This window comes from Spathaspora passalidarum (assembly GCF_000223485.1).
Source record: "Spathaspora passalidarum NRRL Y-27907 unplaced genomic scaffold SPAPAscaffold_1, whole genome shotgun sequence".
Classification (NCBI taxonomy): domain Eukaryota; kingdom Fungi; phylum Ascomycota; class Pichiomycetes; order Serinales; family Debaryomycetaceae; genus Spathaspora; species Spathaspora passalidarum.
This window is the reverse complement of record NW_006767425.1, coordinates 53,725-75,729: the sequence shown is the minus strand read 5'-3', so window position 1 is coordinate 75,729 and position 22,005 is coordinate 53,725. Positions and strand designations below refer to the sequence as shown.

At 36.3% G+C, this 22,005-nt stretch overlaps 9 protein-coding genes across 9 annotated transcripts; 3 read left to right on the top strand and 6 right to left on the bottom strand. All coding sequences in view use genetic code 12, as the record gives it.

Moving 5' to 3' along the window:
* Positions 1-29: 29 nt before the first annotated feature.
* Positions 30-1,736, bottom strand: CDC13 (Cdc13p; the record flags this gene model as incomplete). The annotated part of the gene is made up of 1 exon (XM_007371995.1): positions 30-1,736. The coding sequence occupies one exon, from the start codon at positions 1,726-1,728 to the stop codon at positions 394-396; it is 1,335 nt and encodes a 444-aa protein (XP_007372057.1).
* Positions 1,737-1,876: 140 nt separating this feature from the next.
* BGL5 (uncharacterized protein) lies at positions 1,877-3,912 on the bottom strand (the record flags this gene model as incomplete). Its single annotated transcript, XM_007371994.1, has 1 exon — positions 1,877-3,912. The coding sequence occupies one exon, from the start codon at positions 3,905-3,907 to the stop codon at positions 1,952-1,954; it is 1,956 nt and encodes a 651-aa protein (XP_007372056.1).
* Positions 3,913-5,761: 1,849 nt separating this feature from the next.
* Positions 5,762-7,306, bottom strand: EGC2 (glycoside hydrolase family 5 protein; the record flags this gene model as incomplete). Its single annotated transcript, XM_007371993.1, has 1 exon — positions 5,762-7,306. One exon carries the CDS (start codon positions 7,276-7,278, stop codon positions 5,836-5,838), a length of 1,443 nt encoding a protein of 480 aa, XP_007372055.1.
* Positions 7,307-11,782: 4,476 nt separating this feature from the next.
* HXT2.4 (uncharacterized protein) lies at positions 11,783-13,797 on the top strand (the record flags this gene model as incomplete). Its single annotated transcript, XM_007371992.1, has 1 exon — positions 11,783-13,797. One exon carries the CDS (start codon positions 11,851-11,853, stop codon positions 13,450-13,452), a length of 1,602 nt encoding a protein of 533 aa, XP_007372054.1.
* Positions 13,798-15,988: 2,191 nt separating this feature from the next.
* HBR1 (nucleoside-triphosphatase) lies at positions 15,989-17,739 on the bottom strand (the record flags this gene model as incomplete). Its single annotated transcript, XM_007371990.1, has 1 exon — positions 15,989-17,739. One exon carries the CDS (start codon positions 17,732-17,734, stop codon positions 17,003-17,005), a length of 732 nt encoding a protein of 243 aa, XP_007372052.1.
* HMX1 (Hmx1p) lies at positions 16,030-16,911 on the top strand (the record flags this gene model as incomplete). The annotated part of the gene is made up of 1 exon (XM_007371991.1): positions 16,030-16,911. The coding sequence occupies one exon, from the start codon at positions 16,030-16,032 to the stop codon at positions 16,909-16,911; it is 882 nt and encodes a 293-aa protein (XP_007372053.1).
* A 147-nt stretch (positions 17,740-17,886) lies between the features above and the next one.
* Positions 17,887-19,465, bottom strand: SPAPADRAFT_57688 (retromer subunit; the record flags this gene model as incomplete). The annotated part of the gene is made up of 2 exons (XM_007371988.1): positions 17,887-17,966; positions 18,040-19,465. One exon carries the CDS (start codon positions 19,448-19,450, stop codon positions 18,650-18,652), a length of 801 nt encoding a protein of 266 aa, XP_007372050.1.
* SPAPADRAFT_133106 (CCR4-NOT core subunit) lies at positions 18,084-18,599 on the top strand (the record flags this gene model as incomplete). Its single annotated transcript, XM_007371989.1, has 1 exon — positions 18,084-18,599. The coding sequence occupies one exon, from the start codon at positions 18,084-18,086 to the stop codon at positions 18,597-18,599; it is 516 nt and encodes a 171-aa protein (XP_007372051.1).
* Positions 19,466-19,495: 30 nt separating the features above from the next.
* On the bottom strand, positions 19,496-21,241 carry SPAPADRAFT_57687 (uncharacterized protein; the record flags this gene model as incomplete). Its single annotated transcript, XM_007371987.1, has 1 exon — positions 19,496-21,241. One exon carries the CDS (start codon positions 20,730-20,732, stop codon positions 19,578-19,580), a length of 1,155 nt encoding a protein of 384 aa, XP_007372049.1.
* Between the last annotated feature and the right edge of the window lie 764 nt (positions 21,242-22,005).

Sequence of the window (22,005 nt, the reverse complement as noted above, 5' to 3'; positions counted from 1 at the left end):
ATGGTTAAGGTCATTTTTATTTTTAGGTGCAGGATCAGAAAATAACAAAGGAAAATGCTTTTGCAACTTTCAAACAAAAGATGGTTTCCTTGTTTGATTCTCATATATAAACTAAACAATATAAGTACAATAGAAAGTAAACTTCTAAGAATGGTTTAGATATATAATCAGTAGTATCTGATTCCTCCAATTGCAAAATTGGAACTTCTTATATTTAGTTCCGTCAATACCAATCATTAAAATATAGAATATGATCTGTAATCATATTCCATGTATAAATAACTTCATAAACTAAACTGGGGCCAAATAATCTAAAGAAACCTTCAAAAAAACATCCATATACAGTCAAAAAGCATATCGAACAGAAAGATTTCTGATCAAATCAGTTACTCTTCACAAACTAATCACATTTGGATTTAAAATAGTCCATGCATCTATAGTCTCTTCTCCATTCAATGGTACTGGCTTTCTGCAAAGTTCTAATTTGTGTGGCTTTGCAGTATATTTCATAAACCTTTCATATAATGACGAAACATTTATATACATTTCTTCTACTGCATGGATTCCTAACATTTCCATTACGGAATTACCTGGTAAGTGAACACTTAATGAGTTCCTGCAGTTTATTGCCTTATCATTCAGAGTTGCATCTACTAAAATCAATTCTAGGTCAAGAGGAGCTGGATCCATAACTTCAGGTTTACCATTTTTTATTCCATATAGTTTCCCGCATAATAATGACCAATCCGATGGACTTGTATCAATAACCCTAGCATTAACGGTGTACACCTGATTAGGCGCATCAGCATTCAATCCAAGTAGCTGGTGGATTTGGTAGATTGGCTGTGAAGATTCCTTCTTAACCCTCACGGGCTTTGTATGAGACATGGTTGGAGCTGGTGTGCTGATATAATCAGAATGATGTTCCAAGTCCTCAACGAAATCATTAAATGTGTGGTATTCTTCGATAGTTTGAGTATTATGATGTTGTCGGATTTGGGTTGAGTTGTTGGAATAGTGAACTTTAGGTTGGTATGAATTATTAGTGCTATTATATGATTGTTGATGGGAATCACGAGCATTAGCATATGTTTGTTGGTATAACCGAGTGGAGTACTGAGGTAAAACTCTCAATAAAAAGGTTGAAGGAATTAGTTTTCCTGCAATATCTTGGTTTTCTTGAAATATTTCTAGCGGTAATTCATTTACCATTCGGTCAAACAAATCCTGTACTTCCTTTCTTTTGTCGGTTGGATCTGCAATATTAAAACTATACGAATTGCATTCTAAGCTATCTAGGTACATTCTAAGATCAATTTCCACGTTTAAAATAAGTAATTTTCTAAGAAACGATGTTTTCTGGTGTTGACCCTCGGGGATATCTAAATACCACTGGTTTAATCCCAACTCTTGACCAGTTCTAAGTTCGTACTCATCGTCAAGATCCCGGAAATACCTATTGAATACTGATATTTTCAAAACCTTACCAAGCGGTACTGAGTAATCGTCCCAGATATACCTATTTGGCCTTAGGTCAGAGTAGGTTTGAGGGTTGAATGTGAAATCAGTCACATACAATGAGCAAGGGGAATTTCTTGCCACATTTTTCTCAACGTTTAGAACCAAGACACAGGCTGTCACTCTAGGAGTATTTACATTTACCCTTCCACTTTGTCCTGGAGGAAAGTCGCAGACTTTAGTAAGTCTCGCAACAGGTACGTTGTCCATGACGCGTAAGTTCAAAATCAAGCGAATCCAAAGCAAAAAAAAAATAAATAAATAAATAAACGATTCCTTAGTTTTCTTTATACGCGGGATCAAAATATTTAGACAGTAAAATGATTTTGGCAGCACATTTTACTTTACACGAACTGTTCCATAACTGAAATACCAAAGATTCATATTCAATATAAACTCTATACACAAACTTTCATAAACATATGTAACTTCCTTATAATCCGGACCAAGTGAAGGTTTTCTTGGTAGTAAATTCATCCTTGACCAAGATATTGTCAGAACTATTACCAACCAAGACCTTGTAAGTATCTTTATCAGATTGCCATTGGTTAACAAAACTGTTCCAGTAAGAAGTGGCTTCCTTGATGGAAACTTCCAATTCGACAGTCTTTGTTTCACCGGCCTTTAAGAAAACCTTTTCAAAGTCCTTCAATTCCTTAACTGGTCTATTAATGGATGGGTTGGCTTGTTCAATGTACAATTGAACAGCTTCAGCACCATCAACCTTACCAGTGTTGGTAACATCAACTTTAACTACTAATGAGTCTTCAGTAGTATCAACCTTCAAGTTCTTGAAATCAAACGAGGTATAAGATAAACCAAAACCGAATGGGAATAAAACTTCACGACCAACTTTTTCGTAAAATCTGTAACCAACAAAGACATCTTCACCATACCAAACTTGACCCTTGTTGGAACCAAAGTTAACAAATGATGGGTTGTCCTCTAATCTCTTTGGGAATGACACAGATAACTTACCAGAAGGATTGTAGTCACCAAACAAGACATCAGCAATAGTGTTACCTAATTCGTTACCACCATACCAAGCATGGACTAAAGCCTTTGTTTTATCAACCCATGGTAAAGTAACTGGAGAACCAGATTGGTTAACAACAATAATATTTGGATTGACTTTGGCAACTTCTTCAACCAATTTGTTGGTGTAACCTGGGATATCCATGTCTGGACGATCAAACCCTTCAGATTCCCATTCCTTGGACAAACCAACAACCAAAACAACCTTGTCAGCAGATTTGGCAACCTTGACAGCCTTGGCGAGTTCATCTTCTGGAGATGACTTGATACGAACACCAAAGTATACACCACCTGGTTCTTGGGAACCATTGGCAAGAGTATAAGTTGGAGAAGTACCGAATTCAACCTTGACAAGATATTTCTTACCCTTTTCTAAGTAAATAGAGCCACGTTCTTCTCTAGTACCCATAGCTAAGAAGAATGCATCACCCTTGACTTGCTTGGTCTTGTTATCAACGACCAACTTACCATCAACAAAAACTTGGGCAGAACCAAAAGTGGAACAACCAAATTCATATTCAGAACTTTCTTCAGGAGTGAAGTAACCAGAGAAGTCGGCATAGTACAATAATTGTTCCAAACTTAAGTTGTCACTCTTAAAATCGTTAAGGAAGATTCTGGTAGTGTTTAATGACAATTCATCAAATGGTTTACGATCTGGAGTACCTGGGGCAGTGTGGTAGAATCTAGCAGTAATAAGACCCTTTTTACCACTTTCACTTTCCAAAATGGCAGCACTATCTGGAACGTTCTTATCTAAGAAAGCACCAAGAGCATATTCCAACTTGATAGAGTTGTTACCTTCCTTGACTTTTTCTTCAATACCACCGTAAGGAGTAGTCTTGTATCTAGCAGTTAAAGAAGCAGAACCACCACCAGAGTCTTGAGAAGCCTTGGCATTTGGACCAATAACAGCAATGGTTTCTTTAGCGGTCTTGGATAATGGTAAAATACTTTCTTCGTTCTTTAATAAAACAATAGATTCATCACCAACCTTTCTTAAAGTCTTACTAGACTCTGGAGAGTTGTTTGGGGATTCAATAACATCAGCTGGGATACCAGCTTTCAAACCTTGGTTGATTAATTTCAACACTTGTCTGACGTTATCATCAATAACCTTTGGGTGGATCAAGTTAGCTTGGACTTGGTGAACAGTTTGAAGAACTTGTCTAAATCTAGTTGGACCTGGCATTTCCAAGTTCAAACCAGCATCAAGAGAATCCTTGGTTGAGTAAGTACCGTACCAGTCGGACATTGTACAACCATCCCATTTCCATTCATTTCTTAAAATACCTTGTAAGATAGCCTTGGATTCAGAGACATGAACACCATTAACCTTGTTATAAGCAGTCATAATAGAACCTGGATTGGCATCTCTAAGAGCAATGTGGAAAGGCTTCAAGTAAATTTCTCTGAAAGATCTGTCAGTCAAGAGAGTATCAACACAACGTCTGTCTTCTTCTTGATCATTACAAACAAAATGCTTTAAACAAGCGACAACCTTTTCATTTTGGATACCCTTGATAACAGAAGCGGCAGCATGACCAGAAAGTAAAGGATCTTCGGAGTAACTTTCGAAAGCTCTACCACCTAATGGAGAACGAACAATGTTAGAAGTTGGACCCAAGATAACATGAGCACCCTTCATCTTAGCTTCTTTACCCATTAATTCACCAGCTTCAACCAACAAATCTTTGTTGAAAGTAGCAGCTAAACCGGTACCACATGGGAAACAGTTGGATGGAATACTGTTGAAAAATTTAGTACCTCTGATACCATTTGGACCATCAGAGACTCTGATTGAAGGAATGTTCAATCTTTCGATTGGAACAGTATGCCAGAAATCCACACCAGCCAATAAAGAAATCTTCTCTTCAAGAGTCAATTCCTCAATCAATTGTTCAACATCTAACTGTTGAATCTTCTCCGTGGATGGAGTTTGTGTCAATGTGACATTCTTATCTGGAAGTTGCATGATAAGTTTCTTTTTTTTTTCAAATAGTTGATATTTTTCGAGAACTCTAACCTCGACATTTTACGGAGGGGTATGGTTAATTATTTATACATCTTAAATGTGAAATGATTAGGAGACACACCTCGAGATTCCATCAGGTTGAATTCTCGGAGCTAGTGAAAACTTGGGTAAATAAATTGTGGAGTTGCTTCCATATTTGGAAATCTTATTCAGTGTTGTGGGAGGATTACCTAAAACGGAAGTCATACAATCAGTAACCGTTTAGCTTGCTGTTTGAAGAAAAAAACCTGCATATTCCCCACCTAGCAGGTTAAAAAGCAATTATTTTTATATGTTTATGGGGAATGGATTTCCAGGGGGGTGTGGGCCAGGAAATGGCATTTTTACGCACAAATTATGAAATTGCTTTTTCGTCGCAAAATTAGTGCCGTAATTCGCAAAAGTGGATCTCCTCTTCGGGTATGCATTCTGCAGTGACGCCTCTTCCATCGAGGTAAAAGAAAAGTAATGTAAACCTTGGATCCAGCAAAATGCTGTTCCCCGAGTTGCATAACTCGTGATTTCAACAGCTTGAGTCAAACACGGTTTCTTCCTCCACAAATTTCATTTACTTGTCTTAGGTGGGGAAGCACTAAGCCAAACCGTTAGAGCGGAAATTAAAATGTTCTGAAAAATAATTACTGAAGGTGAAGGCGGATATTCCAACAGAAAATAAACAAAGAAAATATTATTTTTTGGAAAGTAATAACTTGTAAATTAATTCGAGATAATATTTGCAAATTATTTAACATCCTCCCCGGAAAAAAATAATTAGTCCGATCTCGGCAGGAAAATGCTTCTCTCCTACCGTTTTCAATCGTTCGTTGCATATCACCTTATACGAGCCAACATGGGTATTGAATGTGATGCATATCTATCCTACAACAAACTGTTCCAGTCAATCTAGAGCAATTGAACTGTCAATGTATGTACCATATAATGAGCTTTTGTGTAGAATTGAATATTTATTTTACTGCTTGTAAGAAATTCACTAAATATCCCGTGAAATAAATATACCAGCATTATGACATCATTTAATTTTGATTTTGTTGGTACAATATCACACGGTTTCGGTAAACATTCCAACTGGAGGTAAATAACACTATCTTCAATTTCAAATCGGCACAATTTAGGAAAACATTATGCAATTTCAAAACCATGAAATAGTAGTTTAGTTTGCATCTACAATAATTTCATTAAGACATTCTATGTCGTATTCATAATCAAGCTATAAAAAAGGAAATCTATAAAAAAAATTATTCCATAACTTAGTAATCCTTTAAGATAGCGTTCAACTTTTCTCTCTTGACGGTGTTTTCGAACTTGAAAGAAGCAGCTAATTCATCTAATTCTTCAAAAGATAAACCAACAAACAAGTCAGCGTATTCGTGAGTGGCAATTTGGGAGAACAACATATCCTTACAAACTCTGTAAACGTAATCCTTGACGTGCCAGTTGTGTGGGTATAAAGCTCTGTGGTACTTTTCTGGGGTGTTGTCAAGAATGTGTTGAACCAAGTTTTCGTACAACTTGTCGTTTTCTGGATCAATATCACAACCCCATCTGTCCAAACCTAACTTTCTCTTCTTCAATAACCATTTACCGAAAACTTGGTACCACTTAGATTCTGGGTCAACATAAGTCAAACCTTGGTAACCAATATCCTTGTAAACCCAAATGGACCAAGAGATTGGAGTACCATCACCAGATGGATCACCAGTCTTGTAAATAGCAATTTGATCCTTCAAGACATTGTATCTGTGTTCATTGATAAACTCTGGGTTTTCGTCACCTCTTTCCTTAGAAGCATAGACTGGACCGAATTCACCATTCCAGACTGGAACTTGGTATTTTTGCATGTATTCCAACTTTCTTTCATATTGTTGCTTCAACTTAGCCTTTTCTTCATCAGTACCCTTGTAAAGGTAACCATCCAAGGATGGGAAACCGAAAACAGAGTAATCGTGGATAGCGTAAACAGCGTTCTTGATGAAGTCAGCAGGTGGGAATTGTCTGAAATCCATGGAGTAAGTGTTACCATCAAGGAAGAAAATATGGTTTGGATCAACCTTTCTAATTTCAGTGTCAAATCTCTTGTAAATGTTAACTAACTTGGAGTGATCTGGGGAAGCAGGTTCGTTCAATGGGTTGTAACCAGCGACCCAAGTGTTGTCCTTATAGTACTTGGCAATTTCAATCCATAAGTTAACAATACAGTCTTGGAAAATCTTGAAATCCCAGAAGATAGACTTGTGGATAGCAGAATCGGCGTGCCAATCTTGGTTTTGACCACCTGGAACAGCGTGTAAATCTAAGATGGTGTAAATACCGTACTTAGCACAAGAGTTGATAACCTTGTCTAATCTTTCAAAACCCTTTGGATTGATCTTGAAGAAATCACCTTCATCATCAATGAAATGACGGTAGTTGAATGGAATTCTCAAAGCATTGAAACCCAATTCGTTGGCAAAGAAATCGGCATCCTTTTCGGTCCAGAAGTAGTCGTAGAACTTGTCAAAGAAGAAATCAAACTTTTCTTGACCAATCTTCTTCTTTAAAACCTTCTTATGTTCAGTTTCATGACCTGGGTAACCAGTGATGAAGTTTTCCATGTTCAAGTGACCACCAATGGCAGTACCCTTCAAGACGACTGGCTTGCCTTCACCATCAACGATCTTGGTACCTTGAGTTCTTAAAAATCCGTTAGACATTATAATAAATTGTGTTTTATCTTAATGATAATAAAAGAGAAATAAACTAAAAAAAACAGAAGTCAATTCTACTGGATTAACAGGATTATTTATACTTTACATTTGTGGAGATCAAGACAAGGACAACGTTCTCTAATTACCGTTTATATTATTGGAAGCTAATCTTCCCGAATTTCTTAACGAAATTGCGCCGAGATCTCTAGAAAATATAATGGGGAACGATTGGAAAAATTGAAAAATAGATAAAGTCGAAGAGAAGGAAATTATAAGCACAAGAGACAAAACTCTCACCTGGTGATGTAATGACGGCACAAGAACACACGAAATTAGACCACTTTAATAGCAATGTGGGCGAGCCAATTTAAAACACGAAAATGAGGAAGCTTGTGCCATGGGCTCGTTCCCATAGTTAATCCCACACTTTTGATAACCTCATCATCAAAACAATGGGGAAGTAGGAGGGGAGAGACTTGCCTGCCATCTGTTTTGTGGAGCGGTCACCCCACCTAAGAAAAAATATATTATTTTTTCTCTGTTTAACCACTATTACACAAAACCGGGGATTAATCTTGAAGAAGGTAATTCCTGTTCACATTCTATATATTGGCCAATCTTTTTTTATCAAGGATAAGTGGATATTACAGATAGTTGCGTCATGTGGATATGCTTCACCTTCCATACCAGACTATTTGACATGTACCTTCCTTAAGCTAATATTTTTATTTTCGTTCGATGTTTACGAACCAAGCAAGCACGGGGTGGTTTAGACCACGGCACAAAACTCCACCTCCCCTCCCCCCCCCCTTGCATTAAATCAATCTCTAAAGGAGGTCCTGAGGAGGGGAATTATGTATCTGCAATAGCAAGGAGATATTTATGTGCTAAGCACATTTGTTAGGGAGAGTCTCCCTAAAAAAGGTTGCCCCTAGAACTAGCGCCACTTCAACAGCTATTATTCAGCGGTTAAATGTCTAATTTTGGCAGCGTACCCTAAAAGACGGGGATGTGTTTCTTTTTTTTTATTATTCAAAAAAATTATAGAAAAAAAAAATATCAAAAGCAAAGCGTCAAAAAAAATTGGCCACACCAAAAAAATAATTTCAAACCTGCAAATGCAGGTGTCAAAGTATAACATGTAAAAGCGCAACTATTTTTTTTTTTCTTCTCTTTTTACCTTCCTTCCAACATTTGAATCTTTTCTTGGAAACTGGGGTTAGTTCAATTGTACATATGAGAGAATAAAATAAACGATGGTTGCGCTGGGGTCAGGCGTGTGGGGTGAAATTACTACAGTTCGCAAATGGGGTTATCTAGTTTAGATTATGTTTGACAATGTAAAATCCTTCGATTATTACAATGACAGAAGATCCTCTTGAATTGTATTTTGTAAGCCTAAGGGATACAAGTTAGTAATTTTTCGCAATAATGTATTTCTTAGTAGTTGAAACAAGGGACCTCTGTTGGTGCGATACTATATTGAGGTTCTAATTGTTTGGGTGGGGTGTAATGGGCCAATATGACCCGTTCACTTGTTCTCATTATGAATGGTTATTCAAATGACTAACTGGTGGTCATTTTTTTGCTGCAATTTTACTGAATTTGTACTTTCTTGTAGTAAGCTCTGCAGTCCAATCAAAGTAATCTGAACTTGACTACAAGCTTTAGAGAAGCAATAGTGCATATTTCAAAATGCTCGTGACAGATTTTTCATTAGTTGCAAAATTTCTATAAAGTATTCAACGTGTCGAATTTTGTTCAATTTTTGCAAAATTTCGTTCAATAACATTAATGAGATAAGTACGAGAGAGGCTGTCTGTTGCTCTAAACAATGCAATTTTGTTTTAAGTAATAAGATTTTTATCAATTTCTCGGGCAAATGGAAAGTTGATGCTTAAAGCAGCAGGAACCACTTAGTTGGAACTTAGACAACACTTAGAGTTTGTAATAATGATTCATTTCTCGTATATTCCTTTGTTTAATGCAGTGCCTATGAATAGGATTAATCTTTTACCAAGTGTCATCCCACTACGTGATGGTGGAAAATGAATCCCACTGTGACTCAGTAATTTACAATGCTCAAGTGTACGTGTAAAGAATTTTCTATTCTGGTAACATATTCGCTTTAGGAAATCACTCCTAGAAAGGTCCTTTTTTTTAATTTTATTTTTTTGTGCACAACTGCAATTTTTTGGAGAAGGAGATTATTATCCGATAATTTTATTCTACTAAGAACAAAAAAACAATGTAATTAGATCTTTCCATCAGTTGGTTTACAAACATGGTTTAAGGGTCACGCCAAGTATCTTTAAGTTGGTCATGTCTGTTTCAGCGACAGTACTCTGATCCAATCAATTCAGCTTAGCATATGCGGCATCATAATTAATGGAATTTTGTATCTAGACGAATTCTTGAAAGTCACGGACATTCCGGATGCCAACCGGAAATCCGAAGAGAGGGGCAGGGAGTGGGGAGCTCACGTTAATAATAATAATATCTCAGTTACTTCCTTTTTTTAACAAAATTTCAACTGTGCGTGTTTACATTTGTTTAGTAAATTATCCCCAGTATTTTTTATGCATCTATAAACTGTAAAGTTAAAGTGCAAGTTAGATTTTCTGCCTGGAATTGTTAGATCCGCAAAGTTTGCTATGGAATTCTTGGACCATCAATAGAAACACTATTAGAACCAACAAATACGTGAGGAATACATATATTTTTAATTACCTAGGAACCCAAAATCACTAGAGATGAAAAGCCTTGCGTATGATCCTATTTTTTAAAAAAAACCGCCCCAAAAAAAAGAGTAAACAATCACACAGCAATATGCTTGACCGCCTGAAAATTTTATAATTGATTACAATAGATATTTTTAGTTTCTATAATCTTTTTCCGCAACGCATAACCGATCATATCAAACTGTAAAGGAACGTTTCACCTTCCATACCCCAGATTGTGCCATGTACCTTCCTTGCGGTTATATTTTTTTTTCTTTTGGTAAAGTTGAAAAGATAAGAATAATTTCAAATAGCACACCACACAGTAACATTCTCCCCCCCCCCCATCCCTGTTCCAAACTAGACTTTCGTAAGTAGTATTAGACACGGGCGGAAATACTATGAATGTGGACGTGGTTTCGCGTTTTTTGTTTTCCATTAAATCTGTATCATTCCAGGAACGATTTCCAAATAAAGGCTTGGTAAGCTAACGCCACGCAAACTGTCTTATTATTGTACGGTTAGTTGTCTAGTTTCGGTAGTATAACCCCATTAAGATCAAAACTCCTATTGTTTTGTATTAATTTTTTTGTGTGTTATCTCTGCACACACGCTAAAAAATAATTTGAACTTGCAATTTTTAGTTTTGTAAACTTCGTAAAATACACAGATTCTACCTTCCTTGACACATCTTTTTTCAGAACCTGGGGTGCAGGTTGTGAAACAATGCAGAAGAAGAATTAGACGACTACTGTGTTGGGGTCAGCAATGTGGGGAGATGGGGGTAAAACAATGCAGGGGGTCACTTCCCGTTTTAGAAATCGTATTCTTTATTTCTAGCTTAGATAATCGAACACAATACAATCTGTTTTTACCACACCCAGGGAGCAATGCATCCGCGGTCGTAGTTAATATTTCTTGGCTCGATATTAACACAAATGTGTATATCGAAGAGATAGAAGATGTGGATATTATGGATTTTTTTTTTGTCGCGAAGCTAATTGTACTATACTCAGCCTTATTGAGAACAAAATTTGGGGCCCTCTCATTGTTGGAATTCAAGATCTCCTTGAATTGCATTATGCAAAGCCTGGTATCTAGTCACTCCATTACAACATCCCGAGGCTGAAGCATAGGAAGTAATTTTCGACACCACATCGTGGGGCAATAATTTATACGAATTTATGGGTATTGTCTAGGAAAGGCATAGATCCCGATTCAGCCACCCTGAAAAAGGAAACGAAGCAATTTAAAAAAAAAAATGACACATAAGATCCTTGTAGATCTGATATCTGCATATACGTAGATACAGAGGTTATTGAAGTGTTTGCATTCTTCATGATAGAAAATAATGCTAGCCCTGCCTAGGTAATGGACCTTTCTTCTTCAAATAATTAGCAATATACCACACGCCTCCTCAATTCAATTGTCTTTTACGGGGGCGTGGAGAATATTTTTTTGCGCACACAATATTATCTTGTGGCAACCATTGAATAGTTTGACCCCTCCTCTCTCTTGTAATAACTTTCTATTTACGTTTTAGGAACTGAATCCTAAAATTTATTATTTCATGATATTTTTTTTTGTCTAACCCCGTAGTCTGCAAAAATCTTCGAAATTTTTTTGACAATTGTTTTTCCTTATGGATTTAGTTTCTTTTTTGCTGTCTTAATTGTTGATCGAGTATATTAGCTACCCCTCCATTGTAATTGCACTTGTTTTGTCTTACTCTAAAAAGATTATAAATAGATGATGAATCCCAAGTTCTTCATTTCTAATTCTTCATTCTCATCATCAATCTATTCTAACAGTAGTCGCTGGTCGCACATCAATTAGAAAAGAATACTCAACTATAATCATGGCTGATTTAAAAGACAACCAAATTATTGATCAAGAATCCGTTTCTGATCATCTTGATCTCCAAGAACACATCCTTGAAAAGGGTGAAATTGACCAATATCTTTACTTAGACAAACCATGGTACAAGTACAAGCACTTCCTTATTTTACATTGGTTTGTTTTCCTTGTTACTTTAACTTCCACCAACAATGGTTACGATGGTTCTATGTTGAACGGTTTGCAAGTTTTAGATGATTGGCAACATGCTATGGGTCACCCAACTGGTGCTGTCTTAGGTGCTTTAGCTAACGGTAACACCTTCGGTGGTTTAATTTCTTTTGGTTTTGCTGCTTGGTTCTCTGATAAATTCGGTAGAAAGACTTCTATTGTTGTCGGTCAATCTTTCACTATCTTAGGTGCTATCTTACAAGGTGCTTCAACTAACTATGCTTTCTTCATTTGTGCCAGAATTATCTTAGGTGCTGGTTTCGGTCTTTCCACTGTTTCCTCCCCATCTTTGATTTCCGAATTATCTTATCCAAAGTTCAGAGATACCTGTACTGCCTTATATAACACCTTCTGGTATTTCGGTGCTATTATTGCTGCTTGGGTTACTTTCGGTACTCAACCAATTCCATCTGCTTATGCTTGGAGAATTCCATCTTACTTACAAGGTGCTTTACCATTAGTTCAAGTCCTTCTTTTCTGGTGGGTTCCAGAATCCCCAAGATACTTGATCTCCAAGGGTAAGGATGACAAGGCTAGAGAAATCTTACATACCTTCCACTGTGGTAATGACGGTACTGAACAAGCTCACAGATTAGTTGAATTCGAAGTTAAGGAAATTAAGGCTGCTTTAGAATTAGAAAAAGTCTCCAACAACGCTTCCTACTTTGATTTTGTTACCATTCCAACTTTCAGAAGAAGATTATTCTTATTGATTTTCACTGCCGTTATTATGCAATTATCTGGTAATGGTTTAGTCTCATACTATCTTAACAAGGTCTTGGATACCATTGGTATTACTGATGCTAAGAAGCAATTAGAAATTAACGGTTGTTTGATGATCTATAACATGGTTATCTCTTGGGCTGCTGCTTCTGTCTGTCAATACTTGAGAAGAAGAACCATGTTCTTATCTTGTATCACTGGTATGTTAGTCGCTTATGTTATTTGGACTATTTTATCTGCTAGATTCGCTCTTGGTGGTTTCACTGATACCTCCTTAGCTAACGGTGTCTTGGCTATGATTTTCCTTTACTACTTGGCTTATGATATTGGTGCTAACGGTTTACCAGTCTTGTACGTTACTGAAATCTTACCATACTCCCACAGAGCCAAGGGTCTTAATGTCTTCTTCTTCTCCCAAAACGTTATCTTGTTATACAATGGTTTCGTTAACCCAATTGCCATGGATGCTATTGAATGGAAGTACTACATTGTCTACTGTTGTATTTTAGCCGTTGAATTAGTTTTGGTTTACTTCTTCTACGTCGAAACTTCCGGTTACACCTTGGAAGAAGTTGCTAGAGCTTTCGGTGATGATCCTGAAACTACTTTAACTCACCTTTCTTCCGCTCCAGACAAGGCTGCAATTGAACACGCCGAAAAGTTGGTCTAAGTTATTATGTCATGATATTATTTTAATTCTTAATACTTTTTTTTTATTTGAAGTTGATGGACTGATTAGATACTTTACGGTTTGTATAGATTGTTATTAGCTAATAGTATATGTTTATGTTTAAGATGAAACCTTGTAGATAATAGATAACCTGTAAAATTAAGGAGTTGAATAATGTTTGTGTCATATTTGGTTTAACCTTCCCATTTATTGTTGTAAAACGTTGCCCAGAGGAATACGAGAGAACAAGTCAGAAAATAAATTAACAATACTCAATGTTTCAATACCAGACCAGTAACACATTTTCTAGTAAGACAACAAACAAAGCTGGTTAATTAACGATTTTACAGTTTGGACAAGTATCATCCTGAGGGGCTTGGCAATTTCAAAAAAATTCTCGTACGGATTTACCTCCCCCCAATCGATCCCCCACTACAAAGAACAACGTGACGTACACAAACAGCCCACCACAAAATCACGTTACTGGCACAACAATGGATACATTGGTTAGCTAATATGACCAAGTCAATTTTTTGTACGCGTGACTTCGGCGAAGATGGTTGGTAAGGTTTCTTATTTTGGTGATGTTAGCGGAAGGTCCTTTTCTTAGATATCATGGCTTATGAGATTTTTTTTTTTTGGTCATGAAAATATGCAGTGATATCGGCCAGTTTGACGAGACCGGTCACCCCACCTAACCGGCTCCTCCGTTAAGCCTCATCCTCTGGTGATGTACTGCGTCCTTTTTATTGTTAACAGGTGGTCTGTGTCTGCCCCTCCTTTGGGCTTGTTCCCCCCCTCCTTTTCCCCACTTGCCCAATTTGTTGTAGCCAACGGTTTTTCAATTTTCCGGAAATTATTTGACTTACTCCGATGCAGGAGAGATCTTGCACTTATTTACTGCATCTTGCATACAATATCTCATTGACAAAAAGGAGTAGAAGGGTAGTTTGAAAAGGTAAAAAAAAAGGATATTACGTCATAGTATATGTTTATACTACCTAGTTGTTTCAATGTTAGACCAATTACCCGCTATTGTACCATTTTCCGATGTCGGCCCAATAAACTTTGTATTACTACTCAAAATTTCACCAGCAATTTCAGTGGTTAGTTGCTTGGCACATTTTAAAACCAAGTTAGTAATTCTACAAAATCAAGTTATCTAAGCAATTGAACATTTTTGAGCGGGTAGATTTCAGAAGCATATATATTCAGAATAAATATAGTATCAGTTAATGCTAAGTCAGAATTCCGCAATCCAAGGGATATATTTCATTCTCACCATGGTATTATTTGGTACTTGGAAGTCTAGATTGTACTGCTAAACAAGAGAAGAAGTAGCTGGATCTTCTACATCATACATGTCCTTGGTGATTAATGTTTCTACATGAGATAAAACTCTATAAATACCATTCAGGTCACAATATGAGCGTATTCACTCAAATGTCCGAGCAAAACGAAATCTGAACTATATCCTTTCTCACATAAATGTAAACCAGTCTTGTGGTTCTCATATATGTTTTGGGAGTATGGTCTTAAAAAATAGTCAGAGATCAGTAGCGAGAATAAGAACTATGCAACTGTTACTGCTGAACTTCCAAATCAAGACACCGTAGATCTTTGTTGTATCAACAGAAGAACAGTGAAATGGAACAGCAAGTTTTTGTACATACTAGTTAGGTTTGAATTCTTCGAAACAAGGTCAACAAAGGATCTTGCTTGTCTTGATGATTTAACTGAGGAATTCAGATCTACTCTAGAAACCCTAGAAACACCACATTAAAAGAATTGATGGAGTGATTCCAAGACATTTTCAGAGTTTAATTAGATAAAACTTATACTTTTTTTTTTTTGATTGTAAGTTAAATGTATTCTAATATGCTTGGTGGGTTTTCCATCACTGTTGCTGGAAAATAGTTGGAACTTCCCGTCAAGGAAAACTCTTACAATAAGATCCCATATTTAATATTTCAGGGCCCCTCGATAACGAAATCTACTTCTCCATACTATATTCGCGTGTCAAATATCACACAGTTGATATTTATGGTAAACAGTCCCCCGATTCGGAAATCAATACTTGGTATGTACCTCAACAGCTATGAAACAGCTCTATAATAGTTGTGTTGTATCTGTGCCAAGCAACTGAAACTGAAATGAATGCGACAATGTGTCTTGTTTATATAAATGTTTACATTTATATAAACTTAGCGTGTCACTTTGTGAATTCCGATAATTCCAGCGTTATTTCGAAATCGGTCTTGATAAATTTTACCCCAGAATAAACCAATAAAAACATCACCACCACGCGTGAACGGTAAAATCGCGGAACATTTGTTTATGTTCGGACTTATCGCACTGTGGTGTTTTTTTTATCAGTGAGACATGTGCCCGATAATTGCGATCTTGGTTACACAAAAACAACTAAAAAAAATTTTGACGCATACCGGACATATCGCTCGGGGCCCTTGCTTGCGCCATTTACTAATTGATTATAAATAGGGATGGCTATTCCTTGGTTATTCTTGGTTATAATCAATCAATATCTTAAACTAAGTCAAAAAAAAAGAATAATTAAAAATGTCTACTGCTACACAAACTCTTGGTGCTACTACCAAGTTAAGTCAACATGAAATCATTCCCGCTCCAAATGATGTTGGTGCATTAGCAAACAGAATTAATAAAGAAACTAGAAGTTTACATGACAAGATTGATAAAGTGGTTACCTTAAAATTCGCCATTGCTCTTAAAAACTATAAGATTTTCCGTCAAGGTCTTCAGGCATTCTACCATGTGTTCGATGCGATTGAAACCAGTTTATATCAACAATTAGAAATCGATGATGAATGGACCGAAATGTTCAAACAAGTCTGGAAACCAGAAATCGCTAGAAGAGAAAAAGCTCAACAAGATTTGATGTTTTATTATGATGACAGAAAGGAAAAGTTTATGCACCCAGTGATGTCTGAGCAAGTTGCTTTTGCTAACCATATTAAGGAAGTTACCAAAGAAAAGCCATATTTGTTGTTTGCCTATTTACATGTTATGTACTTGGCTTTATTTGCTGGTGGTAGAGTTATGAGATCTTCTTTTGCTAGAGCCGCTGGTTTCTACCCAAGAAAGTCTGGTTTAAGTCATGAAGATGTTATTAAAATGGGTGCCAATTTCTTTACCTTTGATGTTGCTGATGAAAACTTGTTTAGAATTATTTATAAGAGAGACTATGAATTGGTCACCAGAAATGCATTAACTGAAGAGCAAAAGTTGGAAATCATTGAAGAATCAAAGTATATCTTTGCTCAAAACTTGAAGGTTGTAACTGAATTAGAACAACATAATCTTGAAAAGTTAACCAAGAATTGGACATACTATGCTATCACCAGAGGTTACTACGTTGTATTGTTCCTTCTTTTGGTGGTAATAATGTTCTACCTTAGAAAGATTGTTTTGCAATTTATTTAAGTTTTTTTTTGGTTCTGGTTTATATAGGTATTTAGGGTTTAATTTTTATATTAGAGTGAGATCTATAAATGTAGTCTATGTGTGTACACCCTTATTCCTTGTCATCATCGTCATATTCTTCTTCATCGTCATCGCTATCGTAAGCCCCTTCTTCGGCAATCTCAAAGTCTTCATCTTCTTCTTCGTCATCACCTTGTTCTTCTCTTGCAAGAGCAGCGAGTTCTGGATCCAATTCATTGGTAACTCCATCAGGATGGTCTTTTATCCAATTAGTAACCCATTGGCCAATTCTTTCAACATTATCGTCCATTTCTTCAGCACTGTTAGAATTCAATTCAATGACAATTTCTGGGATATAAGCTTCTCTAGCATCGTTTAAAACCACTTCCATAATTTCACAATCCAAATTTTCTTGAAGCTTAGCTTCGTTGTAATTTCTCTTTTTCAATCTGTCATATAAATTAGAATTATCAGTTCTTAAAACCACAACCAAATCAATTAACCGCTCTGGGAAGATATCGCAACAATGCCAGTCAACAATAGCACCCCCTTTTTCAAGATCCACTTCTAAAGAATCTAACAATTTATCTTCATCGACCACAGAGGTGTCTAACCTTTCATCATAAGATTCAATACACCCACGTTCCTTGGCAAGATCACTGACATTTAAATGAGTAAACTCTTGACCCTTCTTGGATAACTCTTGGTTTAAATGGGAAACAAGACTTTCAGAATGGGACGACTTACCACATCCTGGAGTACCCGTTATTATAATATTTGGAAAGTATCTGCGTGACATTGCCCGGTTAGTTGTAGATGTCATAACTATAGCTCTTCTTGATAGGAGCAAATAAAAAAAAAAAAACTAGTAGGCATCCTCCGGAATTAAATCTGGTCATGTGACTTAATTCCGGGTTTGAGATTCATTCAGCAATTTTTTTGCTTTGGGATCTTTGGAACAGGTTAAATGAGAACAACCAAACTATTAACCAACACCAGTGTATTTCGTGTAACTAGAAGGACATCTTTTATCAAAAATTGAATTTTCATCATGCGTACGTATTCAAAAGTCAATATTTTTAGTCAGAAAGAGCAATATTTGAGCAGTTAAACTAACTCAGTATCAAGCAGTAACAGGTGTATCAACAGACAACGAGAATAGTGAACAAGATATGAATCGATATGGATTGGAAGGATTGACATCGTTAGTGAGAATGGACCAATCGGATCTCACCAATTTTGCCATAGGGCAAGATATAAGTAAAAGTGGATTAGACCTAAGTAAAGACTCAGAAATATTAAAAAATCTTGCATCACCATGGGCAGAAACTTCACGATCAGAAGTAGAGCCATATTTCACCTTACCTCCTGAGATAAGATCAGAGAATATCGTACCTGGTCCTGGTCCTTGCGATAACAAAATCCAAAGTTTTACCGACGAAACCTTGTTTTATATATTCTATATGAAACCAAGAGATACATTGCAAGAATATGCTGCTAGAGAATTGGTGGCTAGGAATTGGAGATATCACAAGGACATTCAAGTATGGTTGACTAAAGATAGTAATGTAGAACCTGTGTTGATAAGTCAAGATGTGGAAAAGGGTGTATACATATTCTTTGACCCTCATAATTGGGAAAAGATTAGAAAGGAATTTGTATTACATTACTCTTCTGTTCAAGCATAATGGCATTTAGTTTGTACTTTTTCAATTGTATTTATATATTAATATTAATATCAATCCCTGGTGTAAGTGACCTTGTCTACCTTGACTTCGCCGTTGAGATAGGTGTATATGTAGAGAATACAAGTTGACCCCTGTATATCCAACAAACAGAATGAGGGGATATTGGAGTTGAGTTCGGTGACTTCTGACAAGATTTCTTTGTTAATCTTGCTAGATTCTTGTTTGCTTTCTGTTTGATCTTCAATACCTTGTTCCGTTTCCTTCTCTTCCTTCTTCTCATCTGGCTTGTCTTCTTTCATTTCTGTTTCTTTATTTGCTTCTTCTTCTTCTTCATAAGCTTCATTATCTGGCCAATCGAAAGTTATGGCCCCAGTGGCACTACCGGGATTGACAAAAAACTTTCCATCCAAAGTATACGCCTCCACTCTATGTGACCCACCCCAGATCAAAATATCTACATCTAATTCCCTAGAAAATGCCAGTAATGCCAATGGATCTCCCTTGGGAACAATTTGATACCCATTAGTATATCCAATTCTTAGGTTGTCATGAGTAAATACATTACAATAAGGTATAATTTCCTCTTTATTATGACTAAGAATACTCAACTGCTGGGAAAGAATGGTTGAATTATCATATTCTCCTTTGACCAAGTTGAATTGTGGTGATAGATTATGAAGAAATTTAAGGGACTCTTGAGAGTTGAGTATGTTGCCTAGACAGACAACTCGTGATATCTTGTTGTTTGATGGTATGGAATTTGGATTGGGTGCCAACAACTTTTTAAACTTTGTTGGTAGATCGATCGATCTTTCTGGGATGAACAAGTCACCAATTGCGAGTGTCAACATGATATTATAGCGGGTGTATTAAGAAAAGGTGTATTTTTTGGGGGAGTGGACTGGTTCAGATTTATTTGGGTGAAAAAAGATTAAAATTTCATACAAACAGTATACAAAAATATACAAATATTAACGTCTAATGGTCAGTAGTAATTTTTTCCAAAACTTGAGGATAGTTTCTAAAGATTTCATCAAACCTCTTCCGGTTAGTCATTTGGAAAACTTCTGGGTCTTTAGCTAAAGCAACAAAAAAGGTAGACACTCCAGATTCAATAACCGTCAAGGCAATACGAGTGATTTGTCCTGAAATCAAAAATGAAAAGGCAATCACTGGTGCATAGAAACTTCCGTCGTCATTGTATGCAGGGGCAGTAAATCTCAAATACAAAAAGGCCAATAATGCTACGAGATAACCCACAAACAACGAATACAAGTTCAACGAAGTGTTGATAAAACAATCATTGATAAGAACATCAAATCCTTTAAATCTTAATAAATCAAATGTATCTTTGGCAGCCTTGACATAGCTCTTTCCATATAAGGCAACATAACAGTAAGCATATTGGTTGAAATAACGAACCATCCAGTCGATAAATCCAACAACTAGATCAAGGACAATCGTAAAACAGACGGCCCACCCATTGCCTTCAGCTGCAAAATTAGATCTTAGAATCGAGATAAGTTGTCTTACCAACTGAATCAAAGCAACAATTAATGACCCAAATGAAATTGATCCAAAACAATAAGTTAAAGCACGTTTCAATGAAGATAATGCTGGATGTCTTGGGGCACCCTGATCAGAATTGGCCAAGTAATACCAAGTACCATAAACACCAGCAATTACAACATGAATCACATTTCTAATCACTTCGGAAATATAGTAACCAGCAAAGAAAACAAACACCAAAACTCCAATAAGTTTAGATTGCGAACATGATCCACCACCAACACGACAACCTTCATTGTTTTCATTAGGATCAAATTTAACATAAGTTGCAACAATAACCACGGCAAACAATACACTGAACCCTGCACCAACTAAAATACCAATAAAAGAAGTAATCAATGTTGAAGGATAGGTCTTCATGACATCAATAACAATAGTCAATATAGTAGCACTGAATGGAATTCTACTACGAGCTCTCCAATAACACCAGGCACCAAATAACGCAAAAACAAGGAAAACAATGGCCGCAGAATAATAATGCTTGATAAAATAATAAATAGAAGTCCCAATTCCAAGTGCTACATTCAAAATTAACCCTGAAGTAATGAAAAACTTTGGTGCCATTCTTGCAAATACGATAATTAAAGCAGACAACACAAATCCCATAACAATCACAAACGCAAATAAAATAATGGTGTTTGTATTCAAACTAAAGGAATTACCAGAATTATAAATCCCACCCCCTTCAAATGAAAAGGTTTTCCTTAAAGCATTCAAGGTTATACCTGCAACAGCGATAAACCCAGCCACAACCAATAAGAAGAAAATTGTAAATGGCCAATCATTAAATTTGGGTTTCTCAATTTTGAAACTTTCATCGAAATCTTGGGCAGGAACTGGCTTCTCATAATATTGCTGCAATCCTTGATTTTCTAAATCGGCAGGAACTTCATAGCCATAGCCTTGTTGTTGTTGATATGGCTGTTGCTCATATTGAGGTTGCTGCTGTTGTGAATAGGTAGGCGGGGGAGGTGGTGGTGGTCGACGATAATCAGGATTGTCGTAACTCATTGTATTATTCCAATTTTTTCGAGGATTGTGTAAACTACAAGAAAAGAGTGTGGTTCAAATTTGATTAAATGCTCCTGTGAAAATGAGATGGTTACAAATAAAATTTCCTAACCTAATTATGCGGCAATGCGGAAACAATGACCCAGGAGCAACAATAAAAAAAATATGAAATTCTCAGCCAATGGCACATAATCAGCGTCCAAAACGTGACCCAGTAAGTGAATTTTGAATCTTGGTTTCGCGTATGTTTGTATTATATTAGCTGACTAGCATAACTTGTCCAGAAAAGGTTTCAAGTTGGTATACTACGGAACTTTATTCTGATGTGGAGTTTTGCTGATGCACGGCGGAAACACATGGCTGGCGAGAAAAAAAAATAATAATCAGGGGATCAAGAGGTCCGTGGTACGAGGAAAACATTGGAACATTTTACATCATTTTTCCACTAAAATAATACTATCAAGTAAATATCAGCAGGGTAAGCTAAGCTAAGAAGAATAATTTACAATACTGATGGAATTGTGCTAAAGTTTTGTTGTTTTGGTGAATATTTGTAGAATTTTGAGTGAAAACAAACGTAAATCAAAACCCAATCCATTAAAGGTACCTAGATCTTACATATATAAGTAACCATCAAAGAAGATACTTTGGCACAACTTATTTGATATCTAAAATGGTTATTACCAAAGGAATAGATGCACACTAGCCATTTTATACGATAAAAAGTCATCAAGAACCCAGCCTTAGCCATATGTAATGAGTCAATTACATCAGAGCCACGAATATTCATACGAAATGACTAACAAATGCCTTGAACTAAAGAAAC